This window comes from Phalacrocorax carbo, chromosome 1 (assembly GCF_963921805.1).
Source record: "Phalacrocorax carbo chromosome 1, bPhaCar2.1, whole genome shotgun sequence".
In the NCBI taxonomy this organism is placed as follows: Eukaryota; Metazoa; Chordata; class Aves; order Suliformes; family Phalacrocoracidae; genus Phalacrocorax; species Phalacrocorax carbo.
The window spans coordinates 133,593,989-133,620,171 of NC_087513.1; the positions used below are offsets into that span (position 1 = coordinate 133,593,989).

The 26,183-nt window shown below is 42.9% G+C and overlaps 1 protein-coding gene across 1 annotated transcript in view; it reads right to left on the reverse strand.

Annotated features, from left to right (window-relative positions):
- The window catches only part of REPS2 (RALBP1 associated Eps domain containing 2), a 102,893-nt gene extending 80,612 nt beyond the window's left edge, over window positions 1-22,281 (reverse strand). Inside the window, exon 1 of the mRNA XM_064474855.1 lies at window positions 21,872-22,281. Within this exon, the coding sequence (XP_064330925.1) occupies window positions 21,872-22,093 (222 nt within the window). The 5' untranslated portion in view covers window positions 22,094-22,281. The remainder of the gene's footprint in view (window positions 1-21,871) is intronic.
- Between the last annotated feature and the right edge of the window lie 3,902 nt (window positions 22,282-26,183).

Here is a 26,183-nt window from a genome sequence, read left to right on the forward strand (position 1 = left end):
TCACCCATGTTCGGATAATATCCGAAAACAGGGCCATAAATCTGCATTTGCCTTAGGAAGAGAGTGCCACACTTCCCTTCACAAAGCCTATTCTGCTGCATACTCAGTGTTTACAATCTGCTCTAATAACAGCCAGAGCAAACAATTATTTTGCATTGGTCCATCACTCAAAGAAAAGGAGCTCAGCGGAGATGCACTGGGAAAGAGTGGGATGCAGTGGGGAAAAAAGCAGATGCATACCAGTTCCACCTGTGGCTGCCGTCAACACTCCATCTCCAGCTCTCGGCACCATGGCATGTGCAGGAGCTCACGACATATTTGAAATGCTAAAAATATTTGGAGTTTGCCATTCCTCTGGTCTCAATGCAACAATTAACATGCTTACTTTAATATACCTTCATTATTAGGACAAAACATCACAACAAGCAATGTATTTCAAGTATCAGCTGTGAGGATTTTACGACTCTCTCACAGGACTTTCTGGAGTTAATCTAGAAAAACAAAGAGACATCTGTACACATGACTACATATTGGAATAAAAAGGATTTTTAGAAGCTTGTCACATGCAGCTTTCCTAAATATCTGTTCATTTTTAGCATTACTTTGCTTCAGTATTGAAAATTGAGCCTATGCACCAGGACAGTGAATGAACTATTTAGCAACCATTTTTCCTTTCAATTGGTTTAGTTTCTTTCTTGTTCTTTAGCACTGGTGAGTTTATATTTAGGCAGAAGTCTTAAGGCGACGACTTATTACTGAAAGTAAATGAAAGCTGGATACCAAAAACCAAGCTTGTGTTGCATGCCAATTCATGTCTTAAAGGCAGCAGCCTCCTTTTCCTTTCCTAACCCTCTGCTTTACACTTCGCACAATTTCTCAACTAAATGAAACAGGAATCCTGCAGAGCAGATAGTTTATCATGCAATTAAACCCTGTAACACGTTCACAAAAGGGGGCCAAAGTGCAGCAGCTTTAGAAAGAGCAAAACCACGGAAGACTTGTAATAAATTTATATTTTAGTAAGCACATACTCTTTGTATGACTGAGCTAGAAATTCTTTTCTCGTGTAAGAGCTGTACAATTCAAAAGATTTCTCTCTCTGAGATTCACATTAAACAGCCCCATGCAAATTTACTGGGAAAGCTCCTGGGCTGAAAACACCAAAGTTTAACTGCTTTGTTAGTTTGGAGCCTCACTGAGAACAAGCAAAAGCATTAGTACTTAGCAAATATATACTCTTTCCCGTTTTCCCTGCCTAAACTATTTAAACTCTTGAGAGTGCAGGAACCGCTTAAGCTTTTAATTCCCTCAGTGTTTTTGCAGAGGAATCTGTTGGCTTAGTAGACTTACAACAACCACTTTGTTAAGCATGAGAAGGAAGATAACAACAGAAGTCCTATTCCTGACACCCCCCTTAACTCCAGTCCTTCCTAACGAATATTGCTCTACCTACCTGCTGTTGCCCTGCAAGAGTGTTGCCACAGAAAGTACCAACAATTTTGAGTGTCTCAAGTTTTATTTTATAATGGGAAGGTAACTTTCAAATGTTCTTATTACTAAAAGCTTACAAAAACAAGTGTAAATATAACAAAAACATTTAAATAAAACAGAAAAAGCCATTATTGCTACATTTCTTCACTTGAAATCTTTAAACTGTGGCTTAGTTTTATTTTGCTGTTGAAACTAGGTCTTCAGTCAAAAAGCAGGATGGTTTTTTTTCCACATGTGTGAATATTTAAGTTTAGATTATATTTCATCACTGGTTTTGGGGGTAGGTTGAAGGGAGGAAAGAGGGGAAGAGTTGAAGTAAGATATTGCTCTTTTTTTGGGGGGCGCCTTACAGGTTGCTGGGGCTTGCATAGGAGCAAGGGAGAAATGCCAGTTTTACATCTGTGCTCCTGGATGACCCATCCACCAAGTAACCCAAAAAGTACCTCCATCAGTGACCTGCTGCTCACCACAGTTGCAGGCTAAATGCTGACTAGCGCAAAAGGGAGTTTCGTCTTTCTTCAGTTTCTTAGCCACACTAACTTTCTAAGAAAATTGTTCTGTAATACATAAGCAAAGCATTTTCAGCCTCAAGAAACAATTGTTTTGAGCAGAAAGCTCAACACTTTAATCCACGAGCACTTTTTCTTCTGAAAACAAACCAGTGTGTGTATATTTTTTTTGTAACAATTTCTATCTGATTTTATGGAAGATCCTACATCAAGGTAAAAAGATTCTTAAAATAACCTTTGCCACTATGTTAGTTCTGAATTAAAACAACTTGCCTGCTCTAACTAGTAACAAGAAAATTAAATACAACACTGTACATTATACAATAAAAATTTTTAAAGATCCTAATTCCCTGAAAAGTTTCTGGTCAGTACAAATTCTTAAAATATTGGGAGGAGTGGGGGAGAGGGGAAGTCTTTTGTCAACAGGTATGGCAGGTACAAGAAAGAATAAACTCACTACAATTTTAAAACCATCAATTGATGTCACAAGTAATTCCAAATCTCTGCACTGCACGTACCTTACTAACACAAAGAGAGGTGTTTACTATTGACGGGTGAAATATAGCTTTGAAGAACTGTATGCCTGTGGATCCAGACGTTCTTGAGGTACACGCAAAACCTGGATGATTTTAATTCTGCCAAACTGCGCTATCTTTTTCTCACAGATAAGCAGTGAGAAATACATGCATCTATTGTTTATTTGTATCTTCCTATGCAGTCATGGAAAAATTGTGACAATTGCAAATATTCTATTAAACAGCAAAAGCATGCAAAATACCACCCAAAAAACCTCAAACCATTTGGAACAACAATTTTAAAAATAATTTTTTAGAGAAAGAACAGTGATCCCTTGAAACAGCCATGTCCTTTTCGAAACCTATTGGTTTACCTGTCTATTTCATTCTTCCAGATTCAGAAATACGGAAAAAAAATTTTCACAATGAACAAGTCATGTAAAAGTGATCCAATTAAACTACAGTTTATACTGGAATATATTTGTATTCTGCACCTTTCTTTTTAATGTCACAACATTTGGGCACCACACCCTAGGGTCTCATTTTTAAATCCCTCATGATTGCTTCCATAATAATACTCACAACACTGAGAATCTTTGGCTCCATACTTCAGTGTCAAAAGCAATTAATTCTAACTGAAAGACTACAAAACCTTTGGAGCTTTTAAATAAGAAATTTTAACAAGGTACGTAATTGTACTTATTGCACATCAAGAGCACAAATTTAATTTGTATTGCATAAGGATACCAGCCTTTTTTCTTCCATCTTGCTAAAAAAGCTGAAGGCATTTCCACAGAGTATTAACCTTAAAAATCTTGACACTCCTCACAGGAAATTAATTTTCTACAAAAAATTTGGAAAGGATTCGACTTGGTTTCCTGCGCAAGATATTTACAGTCCGTTAGGTCGAAACCTACCACACAAACCCACAGATGAGAGCTCAGCGTATAAAAAAAACCAACTCATTGAACTAGTTGGCACCAAATGAAACTTTGAGAATAAAAGTCCTAGAGGAGCAGAATGAAAGGTAACAGAAACAGCTCCAGAGTTTAACTTTTTTTCTAAGTCTCTTTATTAAGCATTCTGTAATAAAATTGTTGTCATGGTAATTGCGGATCTTCTATAAGTCTTGACAGACATGTAAAATGGCAACCATCCAACTTACCTTGCCTCCATAATCTTCATATAGGGTTCGTTTTTCAAGGAACGAGTAAGAAACATTTCCTACTCAACAAGACATTTACTGTGAGTCCATTCCCTTAGAGGTTTTTGGGTTGCGTTTTGGGTTTTTCACTGGGTTGGGTTTTTTTGTTTGTTTGTTTTTTTAAACAGAGTGGTGCCAACATTTCCAGCAAGGGCCCTTTGAAAACTGCTCTCTGGGTTTGTTTTGGGGGTGAAGAGCATATGTGACCACAAGAAGAAACCACTAGCAATAGGAACCATGTTTTTAAAACTAGAATTTAAAGGAAAGAAAAAAAAAAAAAAAAAGAACTGACAAACACACCATGGAATACAATCCACCATTTCAATGCATCTGTAGGAACTGCAACTTCAAGCCTGCCTTTCTGGAAGGCTAAGATGTTTTTATGAACATTAAAATCTTTATTAATTCTTTACAGATTAGCCCATTGGGGCAAAGGGGTGTGGGCACAGTTCACTGATGGTAAAGATCCTGTAGTCAGCAGGTGCATTTTGGCTGCCTTGGGCATTGAGGCCAGTGGTCCCGTCCAGGCAGAGAGCAGACCCGTGACCAGGTGGCACAGCCCTGGCCATAGGGAGGCCCTCTGGCACCGCAGCTCCCTGAGAGCCTTTGAAAACCTACCGGTGTGCCTCAGGTGCAAGGGGGTCCCTCCTTAGAGCCCCAAGGAAAGCTGAGGTGAAGTTCCCTCTCCTCTAAAGAATCAAGCCCGTATGGTTTTTATTCTTACGTCTGATATGACCGCTTGTACCTTTATCTTACTAGCAAATGATACTTAAAGTTTCTTGGAAGAAAAATTTTCTCTATTTTCCCCAAGACTCGCTGCAGAAATGGCCAAACAAGTAAATGACAGTTTGCAACATTAAACTAAATGGAAGCACAGTAACAGCTGGCTTGAAAAGGGAGAGGAATAATCTGTTGTCCACATCCTCTGTAGACAGGCCGTAAACAACAACATTGGCCACAAAAAAAAACCCTTCTTAAATCTAGACATAAGGCAGCAGTAAAATACATTGCCTATAAAAGAGTCATTACCAGGGATTAACAAATTGCTCAAGAATGACACAGAAGTGGGATTATGCTGTGGGAAGGAGAGGGTGTCTAGGGATGGCCTGAGGGCCCTTCCACGCCTGTAGATAATCCAGCTTCCCATAAAGATGGGCTGACACAATCATACCACACCAAACCCTCCCTCTAATACTTTTCAAAGCCCATTAGCTTTGGTGTCCATTTGGTCTGAAAGAAGGGCAGAAGTGTCAGAGAAATGCATTTCCCAGCCCCTGATTTTCACGGGTCTGACCAGTACCACTGACGCAGCTCGGCCCCTTCTCCGTGCTTACACAGCCATCGGGTAGCTAGGCAGGGCGCAGGGTTGTTTCTGAACCTGTTAATGTTTATGCTACCACTGGCCCATGAAAAGTGCTATGCAGTACTCAGGCTGCCACGTGCCTCCTTCCTACAAAAAAGGCAGTGTGCAAGGCCAGGAGCGGGGGAGGGACAGCACACCAAGGGTGACTCTTAGGACAAGAGTCCTAAGTACTGGAAGACAGGACCATGTCCGCTGGTCCTTACCTCAGCGGCACCTAACACCTACAAAAAAAAACCAACTTGAGATGTGCTTTTGCTAATTACCCTTTCTTTTATTCCTTGTTACACCATGGAAAATAAGAACGACAATCAAAGTCCTGTCTCACCGTGCAGCCTCTCTTACTGATGATCAAACCCTCTTCCTTTTGTATACTCAAAAGATCCACGATCACTCCAGACTGGTTCTCCTCCCCACCGGTTTCTTGCTCTGAAAGTAGCAGAGTCAGTAACAAAGCAAAGAGCAGAGCAATGTTCAGACCTAGCTGACCAGGGTGAAGGTGTGCCCACTGCTTGCATCCTGCTTCTCAGCAGAAGCTCAGCCCTCGTGTTTTTAGGACATGCAAGAAGTTCGCTCTTGACTGGGCAAGCCAGTAAAACACAAGCATACAGGACTGTACAGCTTTCCAAGAGACTGACAACATGTATCTTATAGTGTCTTTGACTAACACATTGGTGCAATTTTTCGTAAAATTTAAAAAGTGTTAATCAAGAAAAAGCATATGTATTGAGTAATATTCCTCAAAACCCTAGGTAAGAATGTTAACAATTTATCATTTCAGAAATTATACTGCATTCCAACTAGTCTTTCAAACCACATCACAAGCATATTGTGTAGCTTAAGACCTTGAACATGTACACAAAGTCAAAAGGTACATGGTCAAGCAAAGTTTAGATCATAATAGATATCGCTAAAAAAGTTTTTCCAAGATTTTGTATCAGCAGAAACACTCTGCAGTGAGATGAATGATCATGTTTGTTATTTTTAAATTCCACTGGAAATAGTTGTGCGGTTTTTGTACAAGAAATTATTTCCCTGCAATATCTATACTTAAACATTTCTGTAATGGAAGTTTGAAAATAAGGCCAATTTTCCTTCCAAGCTGAGAAAAACAGAAGCAGAGACACAGTACGAAAATAAGGGAAGTCTATTACTCATATTTACTCATAACAAAACCCACTGAATTTTGTAAAGAAATATACTTAAAAACCTGTAAATACTTTCAAAAGGTGGCATGATCCTCTTAATTAAGGATGGAATAGATACAGGGAGATAATTAGTGAGATACACCCATGGCATTTTGTGCTAAGAGAGAACCTCGCTGTAAAGGAGAATCAGGCAGGCAGCCTCTCCTGCACATCACCACAAAGAGGGCAGCTCCGGCACCACAAGCAGTGAAACTTCCTGAAGGGAAACCACTGCTAAATGATCTAGACTTGTTAGACATGGATGAAGAAATTAATGCCTCCTTTCACAAACAAATGAGGAATGAGCAAATGGCGATGGAGTTGGGTATTTAATTTAGAGGCAGCTATCAACTGCAACATGCTGTTCTGGCACATTGTATGTCAGGGGCTCACCTGCTGCTTGTGCCAAGTATAATCCACCTGTTCATCTGAATCCCTGACATATGATGAGACATGATTTGAGGTGACAGGGAACCTGAGCCCAAGTACAATAAAAAAAAAAAAAAAAGAAGAGAACAGGCATGTTCTTGTCTCTTGCTCCTGGACAGATGGCAGCCATAAAGGCTGGAAACACTAGGAGAAAGAACTAACACAAAAGGAGCAAAAATAGTGCCAGCACATCGTCTTCAGCTTCCCAGGGAGTTAGAGGGAATTTATAGGACAGAGAGGCAAACAGCTCCCAAAGCCATGCAGCAATCAAATTTGGGCTGCAGCTACCTGCAGGTACAAGCCACCTTGCAAAGCACTGCATGAGTAAGCGGTGCACGCAAACAAAACACAACACCTGGCAAGCCCTCAGAGCACTACATTAAACCTCTCAATGGCAATGGCATATTTAATAGCTGTATAAATGAGAATCCATCTCCAACGCATCAGTGTTAAAGCACTTGCCTTTTTCTTAATGCCAGAAAACTAAGGAAACCAAGGAGGTGATAGAATTCAGCTCTAGTTTCAAGGAAATTTTCTCACAGTAATACATTTTTGCAAGACATACAATTAAAAAGAGCCCTAAGTAAAGCTTACAAAAAGAGCAAGAACACATCCGTTCCGTTTCTCTTCCCACTATTTATTTATTTCCTGGCAGATGCAGAGAAGTGCTGAAGCAGCAGCTCTCTTGGCTGGTGGAAATTGCCAGCTGGAACCAAGGGGAACAAAGAGCAGCACAGGTGGAGCTGCGTGGGAAGTGATGGGGGGGCAGAGAGGGGCACAAAAATAGAGACACAGAGCAGATATGGAGAGACTCTCCTTCCCCTTTTGCTCCTCCCCACTCACTATCACAGTAACTTTAGGATGTTGTTCTTCAACCATCTTTTATCTCATGCCCACACCGCTGTTTAGTAACTACATGGGTTCTAAGAAGTTGCCTTTGAGCAGCAGAACCAACAGATCTCAACTTTCTCTGGACCCTTGTCTTGAGGTGACATTCCTCTATGGATTCTTTAATGTTTAAACTTGTCTGAGCTCACTTTGGGACCTTTCCCTCAGCAGGAAAAATAACAGGGTTTATTTTACCCCATTACTTAGGTCTTTCACGTAAGTCTTAGGAACACTTCAAAGTCTCTCAATATTCTTGAAATTTTGTTGAAATAGTTAACAGATTCAGAAGTTATTACTGGGCCAAATTAACAGCATCATAGCACAAGCCTCATTTCTTTCGAAAACCAGGCCAAAAAACCCAACCCTTGACATGGGAAATTGGCAAATTTTAGATTACATTAAGAAAGATGAAGTGGAATAAGCAGCAGTAAAGGAGACCATCTCATTTTTGCCCTCATTTTTGAGCTGAAACCACACAGCTATGTAGGAAATGGCAAGACCTTTAGGAATATATAAGCTTGTGGTTCGCCATACAGTGATAACAAAAAGACCATTAGTTGGTAGGTCATTCCCAGGAAGAGATGAAACTTTGTGTTGCTTGAAGAGCAGGGTGACACCTCAAGCAAGCCCCTAATGGAGAACCAGAGAGAGGGTGCCTTCCCCATAGTGCACATCACACATTCAGAAACTCAGACATATCTTCAGCCATTTGACCATTTAACAGTTAATGAGACTGATGGGTGTCATACAAGGACACAACTAGCTTTCATATTCTGATTGCAACCTTGGTAATAAATGAGCTACTGCTGCCTTGGAGGAGTAAACTAAGGGTTCTTACTGCCAATAAGTACTTCTAGCATTACATTTATAGCGCTCCTCCCAGACAGACCACAAGAAACGGCTAACTCAGGAGAGAACGAAACATATTGTAAGAAGGTATTAAAAGCATGGAGAGGTAAGCTTCTAACAGAAGCAGAACATCAGCGCCAAAGCAAAAAAAAAAAAGGGGGACTGAAAAGTCATTTTAGGTTAAAATATTTTATGCATGAAGTTTGGGAAGTGGTTCACTATGGCAATGTAATACATATTAGCTTATGCTTCAAACCTACCTTTCCTTGGAACTACACAACTCCAGTACGGTCTTTCATTATAAAAATATAGCCCCGGCCATTTTACAGCAATGGTGAACTGGTTTTGAAATGGCTTAATGCTCTTCTACAAATGAAAATTGCTGTACGATGTTGCCTGCAAGACATGTCTTCTGATAGCCATCAGGAAGCAAAGCAAAATTTCAAGTATTTAGAGTTGACCCAAATAATTTCACTGCTCCAAACAAATTTAGCTCTGTAGAGTCACAAACAAACTATGCCACTCAACTAGACAGTGCTGTGGAAAACTGTGGAAATGTTGTTCTGGGTAAATGCCAATTTGACCATAGGACAGACCTGCATCTATTTAAGGCACTATAGATAACCCAAATTCTCTATATGGAAGGGAACCATGGAAAACTAGATAACACTACTCATCTACTTTAATGTATTTCACATCCACAGCCCTTGACACATTGCTCGTCTTTTTCTTCATTAAAGTGTCAAACACTCATATTTTGAAACTTAATTTACCCTGAGTGACCAAGTTACTAGAAGGACGACCCCAGTATTAATGCGCCTGTCTCAGTACTAATTTGAGGATGACCCAAGTATTACTGTTCCTATTTCAGTATTAATTTGGTTGTTACTGATATTTGCACTTAGATATTGCCAAATAATCAAAACTGTATAGTGAGAGAGAGAAAAAAATATTCACAAACTTATCCTCTACTTTGTCCTTTTGGATGTTTCCCCACTCAGGGATATTTATTTTAAGACCAGTCCTTCAGTATCCGAACACAAGACCTTCACTGCAATTCCAGAGTGCCCTATTTTGTTGCAGGGCTTAAATCCAGTAGTTTTACTAAAATAAAGTGTCTTGCTAGACTTGACTTAAAAGCTTTACCTCTTGCACATTCCCCTTGCAATCAAATATATGCATGGTAAATAATGCAGTCTAAAAACAGCTAATGAGTATTTCCTAAGGAAAAATATTCCTTTGGAGAATATCCTCCTCAAGGACAGTCCTGATTTAGATTAGATCAAATAAAAGAGATAATTACGATAATATTGGAGGGAGGAGCAGAGAGAGAGACACACAGAAGGAAAATAAGGGACTAACTCGATGTAAATAACATTAAGAATTCTTTTTGTGCTGACATCAGCACTGCCCAATGCTGCTCTTTCCTGTCCTGAAACAGTATTTGCTCTGGCGAGTGAACCCAGGACCTGTCACACTGTGAGGTACCAGGTTCTGTAACATCATCACACCCAGGCTCCCCATCCTAGTTCCTTCCTCTCACAACACCCAGAACATGTTTTGACAGGCATGACTTCACAGCTGTATTGTAAGTATACTATATCTCCAGAACAATCATTCACTGCTGTTTTTAAAAAAAGTCCATGATCAAGTGTGGGTAGAAGCAGGTTACAACGCAAGTGCAAAAAACCCAAACCTACTATTTTTTACAGTGGTATCCCTCCATCGCATACCAGGTGGAAAAAAAATAAAGCTGAAGCTCTCTTCATTTTTAACTTTGGTGGCATCTCATGAGATACTCAACCTAAAACCAGCCTAAGATTCAGGTTGTGTAATTTTGGGGTTTTGCTTTGGGTTTTTGTTGTTTGTTGTGGTTTTTTTTGAGGGATTGGGTTGGTTGCATTTTTTGGGTTTGTTTGGTGGGTTTTTTTTGGGGGGACGGGGACGGGTGTTTTGGTTTGGTTGAGCTTGTGGCGTACTTTGCTATTGATAGGCTTTTCAAGAGACTACTCAACGACTCTGTAGGAAGTTTCAGACATCAGAATAATTTCAAACCTTATGTTAGCCCTTGTTAAAGGTTATCACGTTCCAGCCTGTTTTACCTTCTATCTGCAGCAGACATTTATATTTATAACCTGCTCATCACCATGGTATTTAAAGCATCTAATAAAAAAAAACAGAAACAGGCAGCTTCCTGGTTCCTGACTTTTATTATTCAACAACAGAGAACAGCAGCTAACAATGTAATCAGGATTTTTTTTTTTTTTTTTTGCCTTCTAATCATCTCCCAAACCAGATATCCCCCAATACACACACTGGCCACCTGGCTGACTCTTTCAAGCTTTTTCTCCAGTCTCTTTCACAATCCCTGCTTGTAATGAGATTCACCACTGTCCCGCTCCCAGCTCCCTCATCCTCAGGTAAGGTCTTCACTTGTCTTACATTCTTATAATGGGAAACTAGTTGTAGTTTATCTGTTCCTACTGGAACCGCAGGGATCCCGTCTAAGTATCAGAACAAAAAGCTGCTGGGAGACATGAACGTCGCGGTTACCAAACCCAGAAAGGAACCCGGCTGGTGACCTAGAAGTCAGCCCACAATGATCCACGGAAACATACTATCACTTTGGAATTGCTTTGTATTCAGTCTTCCTCTTGCTCCATTTAAGAAGGGAATTACTGTATTTTGGGTCAAAGGAAAATTTTTAGGACCCTTTTTTACCATTAATACTGAATTCAGAGTTTATGGAAGAGAAGAATGGACGTCCAGGACATATGGGACACATCCACATAGCTAAATAGGAGAATATTTCTAGCAGCTACAATCATCTAGGTCTTCCACAACTTTTACAATGTCAGAAAAACTCACTTGCCAGCGAGCTAAACATTTTGCTTCCCACTTCTCAGAATGAGAAGCAATTATGGACAACTCTGCATGGCAGAGCTGACACTTGGTGTCTCCCGGTCCTCCATCTTTTATACTTAAGAGTTATAAGCAGAACAAAACCAAAAACCAACAAACTCAAAAAACCACCACCACCCCCCTGCCAAAAAAAGAAAAAGTGGGGCATTCTGAAAGCAGTGGCAGAAAGTGCATCCAGATCCAGTTTCTAAAACTCGCAAGAGCTAGTATCCAAGTGACAACGAACACACACACGGAAACCCTGACAAATCCTCCCCAGCTAGATGGCAGCCAGCAGATCTAGTCATCTTGAACTAGGCTAATTGAAAATGCTGCAAAATCTTGTGTCTCTTCATGGAAAAAAAAAAAACCACCCAACCTTCATGTGCTGCCCCCCCCCCCCCGCCCCAAAGAAAAAAATCAACAACCCACAAAACAAAACACACACCAACCCCACTTGGATTCCAATGACCTTTCAAATATCTGCCAGGAGATTAAATACTTTGTTCCAGGTTGCCTTAATACGAAGGTACCACAGAGTCTCGCAGAGGCTGTCGTTTTGCTGTTCCACACCCTTATGGTTCCTCAGCAGATGACATTTACAAGGCACCACAGCCTCCCTTCTGAACAAGCTGCCTGGCCACCATCACTGCTACACACAATGGCAGAATCAGTCTATCCAACAGAAAGGAACAAAGATGATGTCCTCCTTCCCAAAAATCTATGCATTTAAGATGTCATAGTGCTTTAACACATAAGCAGTTCAAAACAAAGTGTTCTGATTTAGTTCAAGAAATTACAGGTTTTTAAACATTTCCAGATCAAGTTCTCTTGTGAACATTTCTCAGTTAACTTTGCCCCAGAAGGCCAGAAGAAATTCTGGCATTTCACATAAAAATGTAATTCTGGGTTTTGTTCTGCTTTGCAGACAAAATGAGACCCTGCAATTCAGGAGAAAAACTCTGTGACACAAGATGCAGTTTTGACACAAACAGAAACCACATACGGACTTACCTCCCATTTCATCAAAATAATTTTTTCTAAAATAAGGTTCTTTCTTCAGTAGTTATTATGATGCAATTCTCTAGACTGGCTCCCCCCCAGAAGACTTGATGCTCCCTGCACCCATCTTATTCTGTCACATTTGGCACTTTTCCTGAGTTCATTTTCCTAGCGCTTATAACCACAGCAGGTACTTTTAAAGACAATGCAACGAACACTCAAAACATTATCCTCTACAGTTGTGCAGTTATCTTAATATCACAGACTAAAATCCTTCTTTAGTTGAGAGTTATGGATTATTTTTATAAGACTGAAAAGCTGTCAAAAGACTTCTTAACTGAAGGTGTACTGTTGTAGCTAACTCCATTGCCTACGGTGTGTGCAAAAGACACCTCCTGCCCTCCCTTGATTTTAAACCCCATTTACCTCTAGTCTGAATCTAGAATACATCGCTTGGAAAAGCGGCTTAAGTTTTTTTCCTCTTCCACACCACTAAACAAAACCCTAACATTATCACCATTTCACCCAGCATGCTTGCACCTTATGTGTTGAAATGCGTCATTCAGTCAGTGAGAACCTTCTTGTTTGCGTCCTCAATTCAGCTAAGGAGCACAGTACCTCAAAGCAGCAGCGGCATCACACAGAGTCAAAGATGACATCGTTGCCAATGCCCATGCACAGTATGCCAGCATTTTATAGCACATTTTATATCACAACTTGTATTTGCATTTCTATTTGTACATATTAAAGAAAAGGCAGCCTATGGCTATTAAAACGTAGAGATGTTCTTATAAAGGCAGCAATTATTCAAAGGAGGGAAAGAAAAAAATTTAAATAAATACATAAATCACACTGTTGAGTTCCTTTTGCCTCCCTCCACATTTATTTTTATTTTTGGCATTTGAAACCTCCAAGTGCTTCACCTTTTACTGCTCCACTGCTGTTACTGTTGGTAACAAAATAATTCTGACTGCATTTGTTAGCCCATAGCTCTCATCCTGTTTTGCAAATGATTAGACACATTGTTTTACTCTGAAAGACCATCATCTTGGCTTCCATAGGACATCATCGTGCAAATTATGCCATAAGTAAATAATGCATGAAATGTGAAATGTTACCTATGCCAAAGCTGATCTAATGTTTCTTGGTGTGGAAAGAGAGACCTTAAGAAGAAAGGAATAAAAAAAAGTAAATTAATTTGAAAGACTGATGCCAAAAAACACATCATCATCAAGTAACACCACAGACATTTGTTATTGAAAGTAGAATTCAGCTTCATGACTTGTACTGTAGTGAGCAACAGACACCACGGGCCATGTTCAGACAGCTTAAATTCAAGCTCAGCTAAGTGTTTCCCATCTCTAAATTCTCAGTACCACCAAGCCAATGGGAATGATGGGGTCCGAACCCAGTGTTTCAGGTATGGCCCTGCTCAAAGGCGTAGTTCCCCACCACCTCCTTGCAGAGAAGACGACCAGCTGAGGTGCATGTTCAGATTGCAGGACTACGCAGATGCAAGGAATAAGATACTGGAAGAACCATCTGCAGCTTGTTTTGGATGGGGGAAGACAGCTCAGGGCAGAAAAAAACCCCACAGAGATCAAAAATAAAGAAGCAGAAGGAAACGCTGAAGACGTGCTTTGGTCATCAGGCTACCTAAAGTTTCTCAAGACTTTTTTTTTATTTAAGATATTTGCTAATCATGCTGCTGTAAGTGGGGCACTCTCGCAGCTCTGCTCGCTAATTTACGCACATTAGGAAGGCCACTGAATGACCCATCCAGGTACAACGACAATTGAACAGGCAGCGTGTAACCTTGGGGTAGTTTTAAGCAGGCCTAGTCCCAATTGGAGAGAGCCCGCCGCGTACCACAGGCGTGCTCTGCATGGCCTGACAACCTGCTGGGGGGACACGTGTCAGGGACAGCTTCTTCAGCTCTCCTCTCCAAACTACCACCCAGTCTGAAACAACGGGCAGCATGAAGCATCTTAACCTTCATGTTTGCAAGGCAGATTCATAGAAGAAATAAGTTATTTAAAACATTATTTAAGTCCAAAGAGACTTAAGACCCTAATTTCATTTTTTTTATTTGTATTGGAACTACCTAGTTATTTTTCTAGATAAAGATCTGTCTACTTAGTCATCATTAAATCAAGATTATTTTTTTTAAATATGGTAACATCTGTTTTTACTAACAAGCAGCATTTTAAAACATTTAAGCAACCACGTAGCTTAATATATATCTTAATGTTTATTTCATAAGAAATTTGCTCCGCTATCATCTTTAGTAAAAGATACATCTACTTGTGTAGGTACATGCAATATTTGCCAAGTTAAATTTAGATGACAACTGTAATTCATTTAAAAATACACAGACCATCTTCATTTGTTAGAAAACGAAAACCACACACTTCTTATGTATATAACATTTTGAAGTTCATAAAAACATGTTTTGCCTTTTTAAACACTTTGGTAAATAAACTAAGTATAATTTGCAGTTACTGATTTAGCCGATTATTTCTGGTCACTGTGTCCTACCAGATGACAGAACAAATGGATCTCGTCCCCCCCACATCCTCCCACCTTGTCATTGTATCTAAAAAGGGGGGGGGGGGAGGTGCAGAACCACACTTCCCAACAGAGTTCTCAATTTTATGCAGCGGTCACCAAGTAATGCTTCTGAATACATTGGAAAAAAACTATTCCCTCTGTTCAGGATAACAGGGATTGCTATTTGTTCACAGTTGGTTTTCTACTCCAGCAACCTTGTCTAGTTAATTATCCACTCAGCTGTTCAACTGCCTTCAAAAGTTGAACTAGCACATATTGAGCATTAATGTTTTATTTTACCATACTGTTGGTATATTTAGATGTTAATACATCAAAGAATCTTGCTTTACAAATGTTTTATCAAACTTATTCCTCAGTTTATAATATTTCAAATTTAAATAGGTTATTTATCCTGATTTCTTGTCACAAAAATGCTTGTTCCATCTTTCATGAATCTATCTTGGCTAAGTTTTTCAGCGCAGCTAAATTCATGTTTTCAGAGTTTATCTCTGTGCTAGATTCCCCCACTGAAGTAGGGGAATTCTGTGTATTACATGTCCTCTGCAAAACAGATTGTGGACATCATCAATCAATCTGTATATAAGCATCACGATATGGACAGCATATTGCTATTGCTGCAGATACATGCACAAGTAAGTGAGGGGAACAGCTTGGTGAACCCACTGCACTTACTTAAATACCATGACAATACCACTTATTTAAAAAAAAAAAATTTCATTTTCATCACTGCTTCATACTGCCGCAATCTCTCGTGAGGAAAGACTCTTTTTCATCCCAATGGATCTTTTTCCTCCATCCCTCTTGTAGAATTATTTTAGATCACTGCCACAGCAAAGCATTATTTTATTGGAAAATTAATTAATTTGTACTTGGTTGTAATGAGGGTTAATTACCAAAGGCTGGAGGCCTTGACCGGGCTAATTCCAACCATTACACTGAATGTATGGGAAAAGCAGGTCTATGACTCTCTGGTTTTAGAGCATGATTTGAAACACACTTGGGAAGGAACAGCTTCTACAAATCTTCTACTGTGTACCTCAACGCTGAAGTACTAATCTTGTAAGGAGTGACTAGTAAATGATCGTTTAAATGATAAATAATAGTTTAAAGATGTACTAAGACCTCAACTTTTTTTAAATGGAATATAGCAAGATTGCTTCAGGTTAAGTTTTACCCTTTACTTTGGTATAATTTAGATTATTTTTTTAATAAATAATATTACTATGTTTTTTACATCTGGATTTTGCATGCTCCTACTTACATAAAGACAAGTTTGCTTGTGAGTCTAGAAAGGCAATGACAGTTTGGGGATTGTGGCCAGAGGACAGATATTGAAATGTCAGTTTTCCTTTCGTCTTCTGGCTGTACCGCTTACATGAAGTTGCTCCCAGCTTTTGCTTCTTCCTGACTCTGAGGCATCAGTAGGGTATAATTTCTCCATGTGTAGTCTTACCTAACATCACTTTTTGATGGACTTTCTGTCAGTCAGCTAAATCACATTTCCAGCACTAGCACAATGCCAAATTCTGTCAAGGGAAGGGGCACAACAGAAAAGATTTTATCTTTTATAAAGTAATGATAAGTCCAGACTTCCCTCACTCCTATTTTAACTGCCACAGTTCTTATTCTTTTCTGCCTGTTTGAGGCAGACAGTTAATCCCACCCCAGCTATCATGCAGGTACTAATTTATGCTAATGGAATAAAAAAAACATACTGCTGTTTTCCAAAGAAAAATCAACTTAGCTTTTTTTTTTTTTTTAATCTATCACACTTCTGCTTTTTGAACACAAAAATATGGTTAAACTGCAGAGTTGTAACTATCGAGACAAGTCACGATAAACACAAATTAACTCACGAAGCCTATGGAAGAAAAGCAAGATCGCTGGTCTGTGTTCCCTATTCACACAGGGCTAGAAGGAGAGGCCCAGCTGAAAAATGCCGTGTCTGTGTAACCCCAGCATCATACAATTTGTACTTGTCATCCTCGGAGCTCAAAATAACGCAGCGTGTTCATTTGCAGAGGAACAAATGCGTTTTCTTAAGAAAATTGGATCTCTGTGCTGATAGCACAAGTCCACAAATAAGATTAAGGTTTATAAAACCAGAAATTAAAGATGGCATCAGACAACCAAGTGAGAATTAATCAAATAAGTCAGAAACTAATAAAAAGAGATAAGCATTTCAGTGTAAGCCTTGAGTCCAACCCTGCTCCCTCATTTCTTAAGACAAAATCTTCACAAACCACAGTAATACCAACAAACAGTAAACCTAGTACAAGGTACCTCTCCTTTGCTGATCGGTGGGCGATGACCCTATAAATTGCTATTTTATCTGAAACCCATACAGACATGAATCCACTGGTACTTGGCACCCCTAACAAACACACTGTGGTGTCCCCGGCTTAAGGAGCAGAGGTAACCAGCTTCAAAATGGGGTCACAAATTGATGACCCAAAATGAGACAAGGCAAATCAGCCATCGTCAACACCTGTGGCACAGCAGTTAGCATGGAGTATTGGCATCCAGTACACTCAGGGAGTATAATCAAACCAATTCCTCCAAGGAAAAGGCCAGAAACTCCAGAGAGGGTTTGCCCTTGCAGGCACACAAACCTGTCGTCATCTACTGACAGCCATCAGCAGTGCTTCCTGCCCCAAGATGCAGCCACTTCTCCCTTCTTCCCAACCACTAGCGTGCCTCTGCCTGCCTGTTCCCCTCCTAAGAAGTGTTACTGATAATGACCTACATAACAAAGTATGCTCCAGGATTGCCTTTGCTTTAGCCATATTTTTGTGGCCCCAGTGACTTCAAAACATTTATTTTCTCAGGATTATTTTTTTCTTTGCACAAATTCAGTTCTTTTTCCCTTCATTAGGAGCCAAAGCATAGGGAACACCACTTTCAATGTCACCAACATGGGTAAATATAAATCCAGCTAATGCTATTGAGTTTCCTCTATTTCTGACAGTCTACATAACGGCATGGCACGTGACTAGCCTGCTCCTTCCTCCTTTGTCACAAATATTGTAAAAAAACAAAAATAAAAACAATTCTAGCACAGATCTTTCAGACAAGATATTACAGATATTTTACAGTTATTTTAAAAGCCTCTGGTGAAAGATCTGCCACAGGCTTTGTGCAAGTCTAAATAAAATCTTAACAGTTCTGCCTTTAACCACACTATATGGCTGGTCAAAGACTTTCAGTACACGGGGGAGGTATGATTATATAGCCCGCAAAAAACACGCCATCCTGCCCGTCGTACCCTTCTCCCTCCTGTGAAGTGTCTGACATTTTTAATTTTAGTGCTAATTTCAACCATTTTTCCAGAACTGGAATAACTCTTGCCGAGTTCATTCTTTGATCCATTCTTTCAGGAAAGTTAAATAGGTAATAACCTCTGCTGTATCCTGTCGCCCAGCAGAATAGCTGGCTTTAATGAGCCTGGAAGTAATGAATCTGTGTTCAATCACTTCATTCTTAGCAAGACCCGGGACTCTTGGGTACACACCATCTGCTCCTACTGACCCGCCTGGTCTTGGATTTTTTCCATCTACTCCAGCATTTCCTCTTCTGGCACATGCTCTCACACTCCCTACCTGCTCTCTGTTACTTAGCCTCTTTCATCTAAATAACCTCTTGGATCAAGCCAGCTAACCTTTAAACAAAACCAAACCCTTGCCCGTTTGCTGTTTGGGAGGGCACATCACTGCTTTTTCCACAGGACCTGACAAATTCAACAGCAGTACTCCAGCAGGGGTGCACCCACATGATTTTTGTCTAGACCGCAAACCCTGCCATTACAGTTAAGGAAGGTGGAAAGCTACTAGAGAGGGTCCAGAGAAGGGCCACAGAGTTGGTGAAGGGTTTGGAGAGGAAGCCCTATGAGGAGCGGCTCAAGTCACTTGGTTTGTCCAGCCTGGAGAAGAGGAGACTGAGGGGAGACCTGATCGTGGTCTACAGCTTCCTCACCAGGGGAGGAGGAGGGGCAGCCGCTGATCTCTTCTCTCTGGCAACCAATGACAGGACCCGAGGGAATGGCAGGAAGATGTGCCAGGGGAGGGTTAGGTTGGGTATCGGGAAAAGGTTCTTCCCCCAGAGGGTGGTGGAGCCCTGGAACAGGCTCCCCAGGGAGGCAGCCACGGCACCAAGCCTGACAATATTCAAGAAGCACTTGGACAACACCCTCAGACACGTGGTGTGAATTTGGGGCTGTCCTGCGCAGTGAGACAGGAGTTGGGCTCTGTGATCCTTGTAGGTCCCTTCCAACTCGGGACATTCTATGATTCTATGGAAGGAGATTTCCCATGATGCTTGTGAGCATCTTCCTTATCAACAAGAAATCTCAAATCAAAGACTGTATAAGGAAAAGCGTCTTTTTTCTCTCAAAGATTTATCCCACTTATTACACAAGTACAAATCCCTGAACACAAAAGCACAGGTTCAAGACTGCCATGGCACTAAATGCCAGTTCTGGAAGCACATTGATCTGTAAAACCGCTCCTCAATGAATACCTTGAGAATAGGAAGCTGTAAATTGCACATTGCTTACAAAACGGTCCACAGCTGCCTCCTGTTACAGCCCACACAAGGGCCAGGGAATGGTGTTAAGTACCTTCCGGACTGTGCAGGCTCTGCTTAGGAGAAATCCAGAACTAGTTTCCAATCCAAATCTCCCTGCTTCTGACATAGCAAAACTCAGCATGACCATTTCTCAGTTGGTCAGTAGGGACGCCTGCATACTAAGCACTAATTATGACAGATGGGGATTTTAAAAAGCTTTAAAAAAAGATGAAAACTTTCATGGTCAACAATTATTTCAAAGAAAACATGTTATCCTAACAATATCAAACGAGCTGCCTCTGCCTAGAATGGGTGTTCCCTGTACTAGCAGAAAACATAACCTGAACTTCTGTGCCTTGTTCCCATTATTGTTAGAATGGTAGGGTTTTTTAAACAGAGACTATTAGACTACATTTTTGGAGGATGATAAAAGACAAAATATCAGCAAACATCTCAAACAATGTTGTGGGGTTTTCCCTATGAAAACATACACATTTCCATTTTTTTTTCTTTTTTTTAAACACATTACATTAATTCATTATTTTTCTTAAGTCCTGGTAAAGGTTAGCAAGAATACCTGACAGCGGTGGGTTCTGAGGACAGGCGCTCTAGCCGGAGAGCAGAACACCACTGTGATTAGTGCCATATAAACAAGAGGGGGAGGGCAGGAAGGAGGAAGAGAAACAGCCCCAGATCCCACAGGCCTTGTTGTCTGAATATTCCTGAAGCCAATTACGGGCTTGTGTCCCAGTAACATTCTTGTCTGGCATAAATATACCTGGAAATAATCTACAACAGTAAAAAGCAACAAGAGTATTAAAAACAAAACCAAAAAAAGCCCAAACGTTTCCAGGCTTAAGTCACACATTACTATCAAAACGACCCCAAAACAGACTATGATAATAATTTTCATTTAAATGATAGGGTAAGGAGCTGCATAGCAAAAATAAGAGGTTTTTTGCCATCCTGCTTTAGAAAATGAAGTGACCAATACAAAAGTCACACAAATTCACTAACAGGGCTTTAACAAGTTTCTAAAGTATACCTCTTTGAAATTAAATGCCCACTTCTTTCTCTTGGCAAAAGACCTATTCTTGGCACGAGGTCTACGCGAGATCTCTACTTTCATGGCTCAATTCACCTGCAAGACCAAGGCCAAGGACCAAAACGAACTGGCGCTACAGTGCTCGGTAACATTTCTGTTTTACAGATCTGGTAAACAGCGCAAGTGAGAGAGGAAAAAAAAAATCCTCGAAATATCATCATTTTCATACAGAATCACCTGTGTAATCTGAATTCATATAAGTCATTATGAGACGACCTGACAGCTATCAGGAAAGCAGCAGAGGAGTTTAGTACCCTCAGGCAGTGCCCAGGTATAAACTATACTTCAGCTCAATTTCAACATAACTTTTTTTCAGCCTGATAAATAAAGACTACTGAAAAAACAGAATTCCTGTAAATAAAAATAAAAATAAAAGAAAATAGGAATACCCTACCTCTATTTAGCTTATTGTCAAAAGCAACTACAGGGCTTTCTTAGTTGAATTACTAACGCACAGGTGAAAACCGCAAGTCCAGCTCTTTGCTGTCACGGGAAACCGGATGGCACAAGCCCTCTCGCATATAGACCGAGCTCCTCCTCAAAACTAAGGAGGGTTTTGGCTCGTCGCCTCTGTCGGGGACCTCTTCTGGGACTCTGCTTGTCCGGCGGTGCGAGAGCCTCTTGCTCTCTACCCAAATGCATTTGCTCTCAAGAGCAGCCAGATCAACACCAAAACATCAGCTTACCAACAGAGTTTTTTCACTGAAACTCTTCTACCAAAAAAACGTATCAGGTTATCAGAAATTAAACACGCCGCACGCCCGGCGCGGCTCTGCGAACGCAGCTGTCTGGATGGTATTCGGGGGCCCTTTTGAGGAAGTTAATGGCACTACCGATCTGACCCGGGAGACCGCCACCAGCCGCCCAAGGGCTACGCATACCCTCCCGCCCAGCCCAGCGGCCCCCTGTCACAGCAGGGACAAACGGGGCATCGCCTACCCCTAACGCACGGGCACCGGGAGGGAACGCGGGACGCGCCTACCCAGCACCGGCGGCAGAGGCAGCTCGTCTGGAAAAAATACCGCGGACACAAAGCAGCCCCGGGCGCCGCCATCCCCGCCGCCGCGCTGGGGAGCGCTGCCCGGCCCCGGCGGCGTGCGGCCGCTCCGCCGCCCGCACCGACCCCCGAGCCCCGCTCCGCGCCCGCCGCCGCTCGCCCCGGCCCCGCAGGGCTGGGCACGGCACCGGCCCGCCGCCCAGCCCCTAACTTTCCGGCGGAGGCAGCGCCAGCCCCTCTCCCGCCGGGCTGAAGGGAGCGGGTCCCCCCGCTGTCCCCCCGCACCGCCCCCCGACCCACCTGGTGCAGCGTGTCCGGGGGCAGCTGGGAGGCCCGGAACAGCTCGCCCACGCTGCTGCCCCCGGCGGCCGCCTCGGGGGGCGGGCAGCACCGCGAGAAGAGCTCGGAGTAGCGCTGCTGCTCGCTCTCGCTCAGCGGCAGGAGCAGACCCCCGGTGCCCGCGGCGGCGGCGGCGGCGGCGGCAGCGGCGGGAGCAGACCCCGCCGCCGGCCCCTGCTCCATGGCCGGGCTGCGCAGGCGGAGCGGGGCAGCGGGTGCCGCGCCGCCGGGGCGGAGGTGTGGCGGCGGGGCGGGCGGGCGGGCGAGGGCGGGAGGCGGCGCCGCGCTGCGGCGGGGAAGGTGCAGGACCCGCCCCCCGCCCGGTGCGGGGCCGCCGCCGCCGCCGCAGTGCCCCGGCCCCGCTCCCGCCACCGCCCCCCTCCCGGCCCCGCCCCGCCGCTCCGCCCCGCAACCGGCGGCCGCGCGTGGGGACCCCGCCGTCGCGCGTGGCTGGGCCGCCCCCTCAGGGCTTCCGCCCCGCCTGCGCCCGTCCTCCGCCTGGCGCCTTTTTCGTAATTTCGTTTTTAGCTTCTTTTCCCTGAGTTGGTTTGGTTTTAATCTTAAGTACCGACCGCCTGCGCTTGTCGCCAGCCCCGGGACTTGGGTGCTGCGTGGGAGAGCGTCACCGTGCCATGGGGCAGACCCACGGGCACCCAGGGGCCCAGCGCCGCCGCCACCGGGCGGGTGCAGAGGCGTCAAAACCCCTCATGACGCTGGGTGACTGGTCTCTCCCCAGCCTACACCACGGCCGCCCGCTGCCCATCCCCGGTGCCCATTGCTGGTCCCCCGCCTGCCCTGCCGGCACCGCCGCGGGTGGGCTCCCTGGTGAGGGCCTCCGTCCCTCACCTGCCAACCCCACTGTAGAGGCTGCGCTGGCGGAGCTCAGGGTACTCGTTTTTCTCCCCAGATAACGGTGGGCCCTCGTCGCCAGCCTTTCCAAAAGTACCACCTGCTGCCGAAAACGCAGCGCGGCGCTGCGGTAAGGAAATGCAATAACGTAATAGCCTGAAGCGAGTCCTAATGGATCAGCCATGACAGGTTGGCAGAGAAACACCTCACCGTGTTCTCTGTGGTTTTTGCTTTAGCATGAAGGGCAAAGAGCCCCTTGTTCATGGAGACAAGTTTCCTCTTTGCTACTCCTCTGTCAGCAGTTAACACTGTAGATGTTCCCCTTACAGGTCGAGCACCTCCTTAGAAGCCAGCCAGGTCATGACGCAAGGTAGGAGGGCCGGGTAGATCCCAGCGAAGAAGCTGTTTCTGGGTCTCACACTGTTTTTTGGAGCCTTTCCTCCCAGCAGCTCTTTTGGGTGTTTCAAGGAATAAAGTAATCAACCTGAAGGTGGTCCTTGTTCTCGTGAATGCCGATGACCCGCAGAAGAGCGAACGGTTCTCTTCACCGCGGCTCTGGTGCTGACAACAGACTGGCCCACGAGAAACCAGGTTACCCGCTATTCGCTTGCAGTCCTGTACCATGAGCATCGTGTGGCTAATGTTGTTGGCCGTGTTCCTAAATGCAAAACATTTAGGAATTCAATGTGGTTTAATTTTTGTACGCTTTTTTACAATTAATTCTGGCAAAATATAAAATCCAAATGTAATAATTTTACGTAATGTTTTTACTAGAAAATATTAGGTTAGGGTTACTTCAGTTAAAATTGCTATCAGTTTAATTTATGGACCTTAAAGCAAAAAAAAAAAAAAATTTACTAGCTCATCACCTCTGTCCTTGTTACCCAAGACCTGTATCTCTTTTTAAAATCTTTTTAAAACTACTTTACCCTCTCCACACCATGCACAAAACATGCAAACCTTTAATTCCTCTAATCCAAAACTAACCTAATCCGTGCCTGTCTTCTCTGTGGTTGGAACGCCGAATGGGTTGTCAGCTGCGGTTATTGGCGGGTGAATAACTGATGACTGTGTTTAAGGATGGAGTGTTACGGAGAAATCATTGTCCCTTTAGGGACAGTAGATCGTCATGGTATTTTCTCATTTTAAAACATATTGTTTAGAAAAAGGGCAACACTGCTTCAGAAACTGAAGCTTGTAGCCCAACTTAAAGTGGCAAAGACCCGCACTAGCTCAGAAAAATTCTGAGTCCTCTTGAGAAGGCTCTGCAGGGCAGAGAGCGAACGATCCCACAACGGCTGGGTTCTTCACCTGGAGAGTCCTGAGATGTCACTGGCCTTCCTTCTGTATCTTCAGTCGGGTACGAGCTACTGGTCGGAGGGAACGGTACCAGCCGTGTGGAGATGACGTAGGGCTTTACCTAACTATTGTCATATTTAACTATAGGACTATCATGAAAATAGAACAATATCTTCAAACTAGCTTATGGAAGAACAGCTGTCTTTCAGCTGAACTGGAACATGAGGGATGCTGTGCTGACAAGCAAAGGAAAATACTGTCAACAGTTTGTGCTAACTGTGCATTTTCCTGTGCCTGAAGATGCTCATTGATAACCGACCAGCTCGATGCTTGTGATGCTAGTGTCTCGTCACAGCAAATACTCCCTGCTCCAATGCCCCAGCAGACACCGTTTGACCTTTGTTGACGTGTTGGCCTCAGTTTTTCTAAGTGTTTCTAAGGTGGACCATAGCAGGAAGATACTGGAAACACCCACTGTCCCAGGACACAATAGGCTCTCTTACCAGCCACACCTCTTACTACAAACACAGCTGCTTTTTTTTTTTTCTTTTGACTTTTATTTTTTCCTTTTGACAATTTTCTCTTCTTCCTTGGCCTGTAAAACCTGCATTCCTCTCTCCGTACATCCCACTCTCATCAGAAATGACACAGTGGCTGTGTTCAAAACCAGTCCACCCCAGTATTGTAATCTCCAACGTGTCATCTCCAAGACACTGAAGAGGTGAACCCCCACAAGCTGAGGGAGGAGGCAGGGAAATCCATGCCTCTCATTTCTGCAAAATAAGTGTAAGGTTATAGGTGTAATAAGCGTGAGCTGAACACCCCGTGAGCATGAGCACACCTTTGGGGAACACAGGGGGTGCTCAGGTGTCTGCTCCCCCTGGATTGATGGCGTCCTTCGGCACTTAGCAGTGCCAACCACACAGACGTACTCCGCTAAACCCAATACTTACGGGGAGCTTTAATCCACCCTGTGTGCCAGAGCCACCTTCTCTATAGTCCAGCACGCCTTGTGCAATGGCATCGACGGTCCCTGCGTGCTTTCCTGTTCTTGGGAAGGTACGTTACGTCAGACCGAGAGGCACTTCATGATAACGGAAGCCGTACAAGTATCGTAGGAAGAGAGGTTCAACCTTCCTGTTTACAGGGAAGTTGTGATGTCATTACAGGTTACAAAACTTCCCTATAACCAAGAGATGCTACGTATCAGTAAATCAAAACCGTTCAAGTACTTATTGTTTCCTGGAAAAAAATGTCAGTTATGCAGACTGGCTTGAAATCTGAGTTATCGAAGTGTGGTTTAGATCTGTGTGTGGTCCTCCTTTCCTCCTTCCCTCCCCACCCAAATAATAACGCAATGACTTACTCTAAACCCCGCCAGCAGCAGTCCTGCAAACAATTGTGTGATCACGTGTGGGAGGGAGACCGCAGTCGTAGTAAAAAAAAAATTAATAAATACTACTTCCAAAGATGTGCTAGTAGGAATAGTAGTAATAGGTATGATAGGTTTATTTTTTCTTCAGGATGAAGTCGTCAGTATAAATTGTCATGTAAAATATGACATGTAATACATAATCACCAGTAAAAAAATCCGTCCCAATATTTTAGTATTTAGGGGATCCGGGGAACTATTTGTATTTGAGCAGTACAACCAAAGACCAGACACTCAAATTTAAATGGTTTCTTACTAGTCTTAGGGTGTAGATCACGTCAATCTTGCCCTGGACCAAAAAGGCCAAAAGGCATGAGATCTGGCTGGCAGTTGCTTCCCGTTGGCAGCGAAAATACCCCGCAAATCACTGAGCAAAGCTTCAGAAACACAGGCAAATGGTTGGCTGGAAAACCATGATTTAGCTTTTCCCAAATCAGTCTGAGTGAATCTCACTATTGCTCCTAATGATAGTTCTTTTTATGCTCTTTGCAAAATGAAAGAAGACTTTGATGACAAGCAACTGGTGGGGCAGGTTTCCCAGCCATGGCATCAGGCATGCTTGGAATAGAGTTGACAAGCTTGTCGGTTCATGTATTGATTCAGCGTGCAAATACTCTTCTTCTTTGCATTGCTGCTTGCATGAAGATATTCCATCTCTAAGAAAAACAGGAGAAATGGTTAATGAACTGTAAA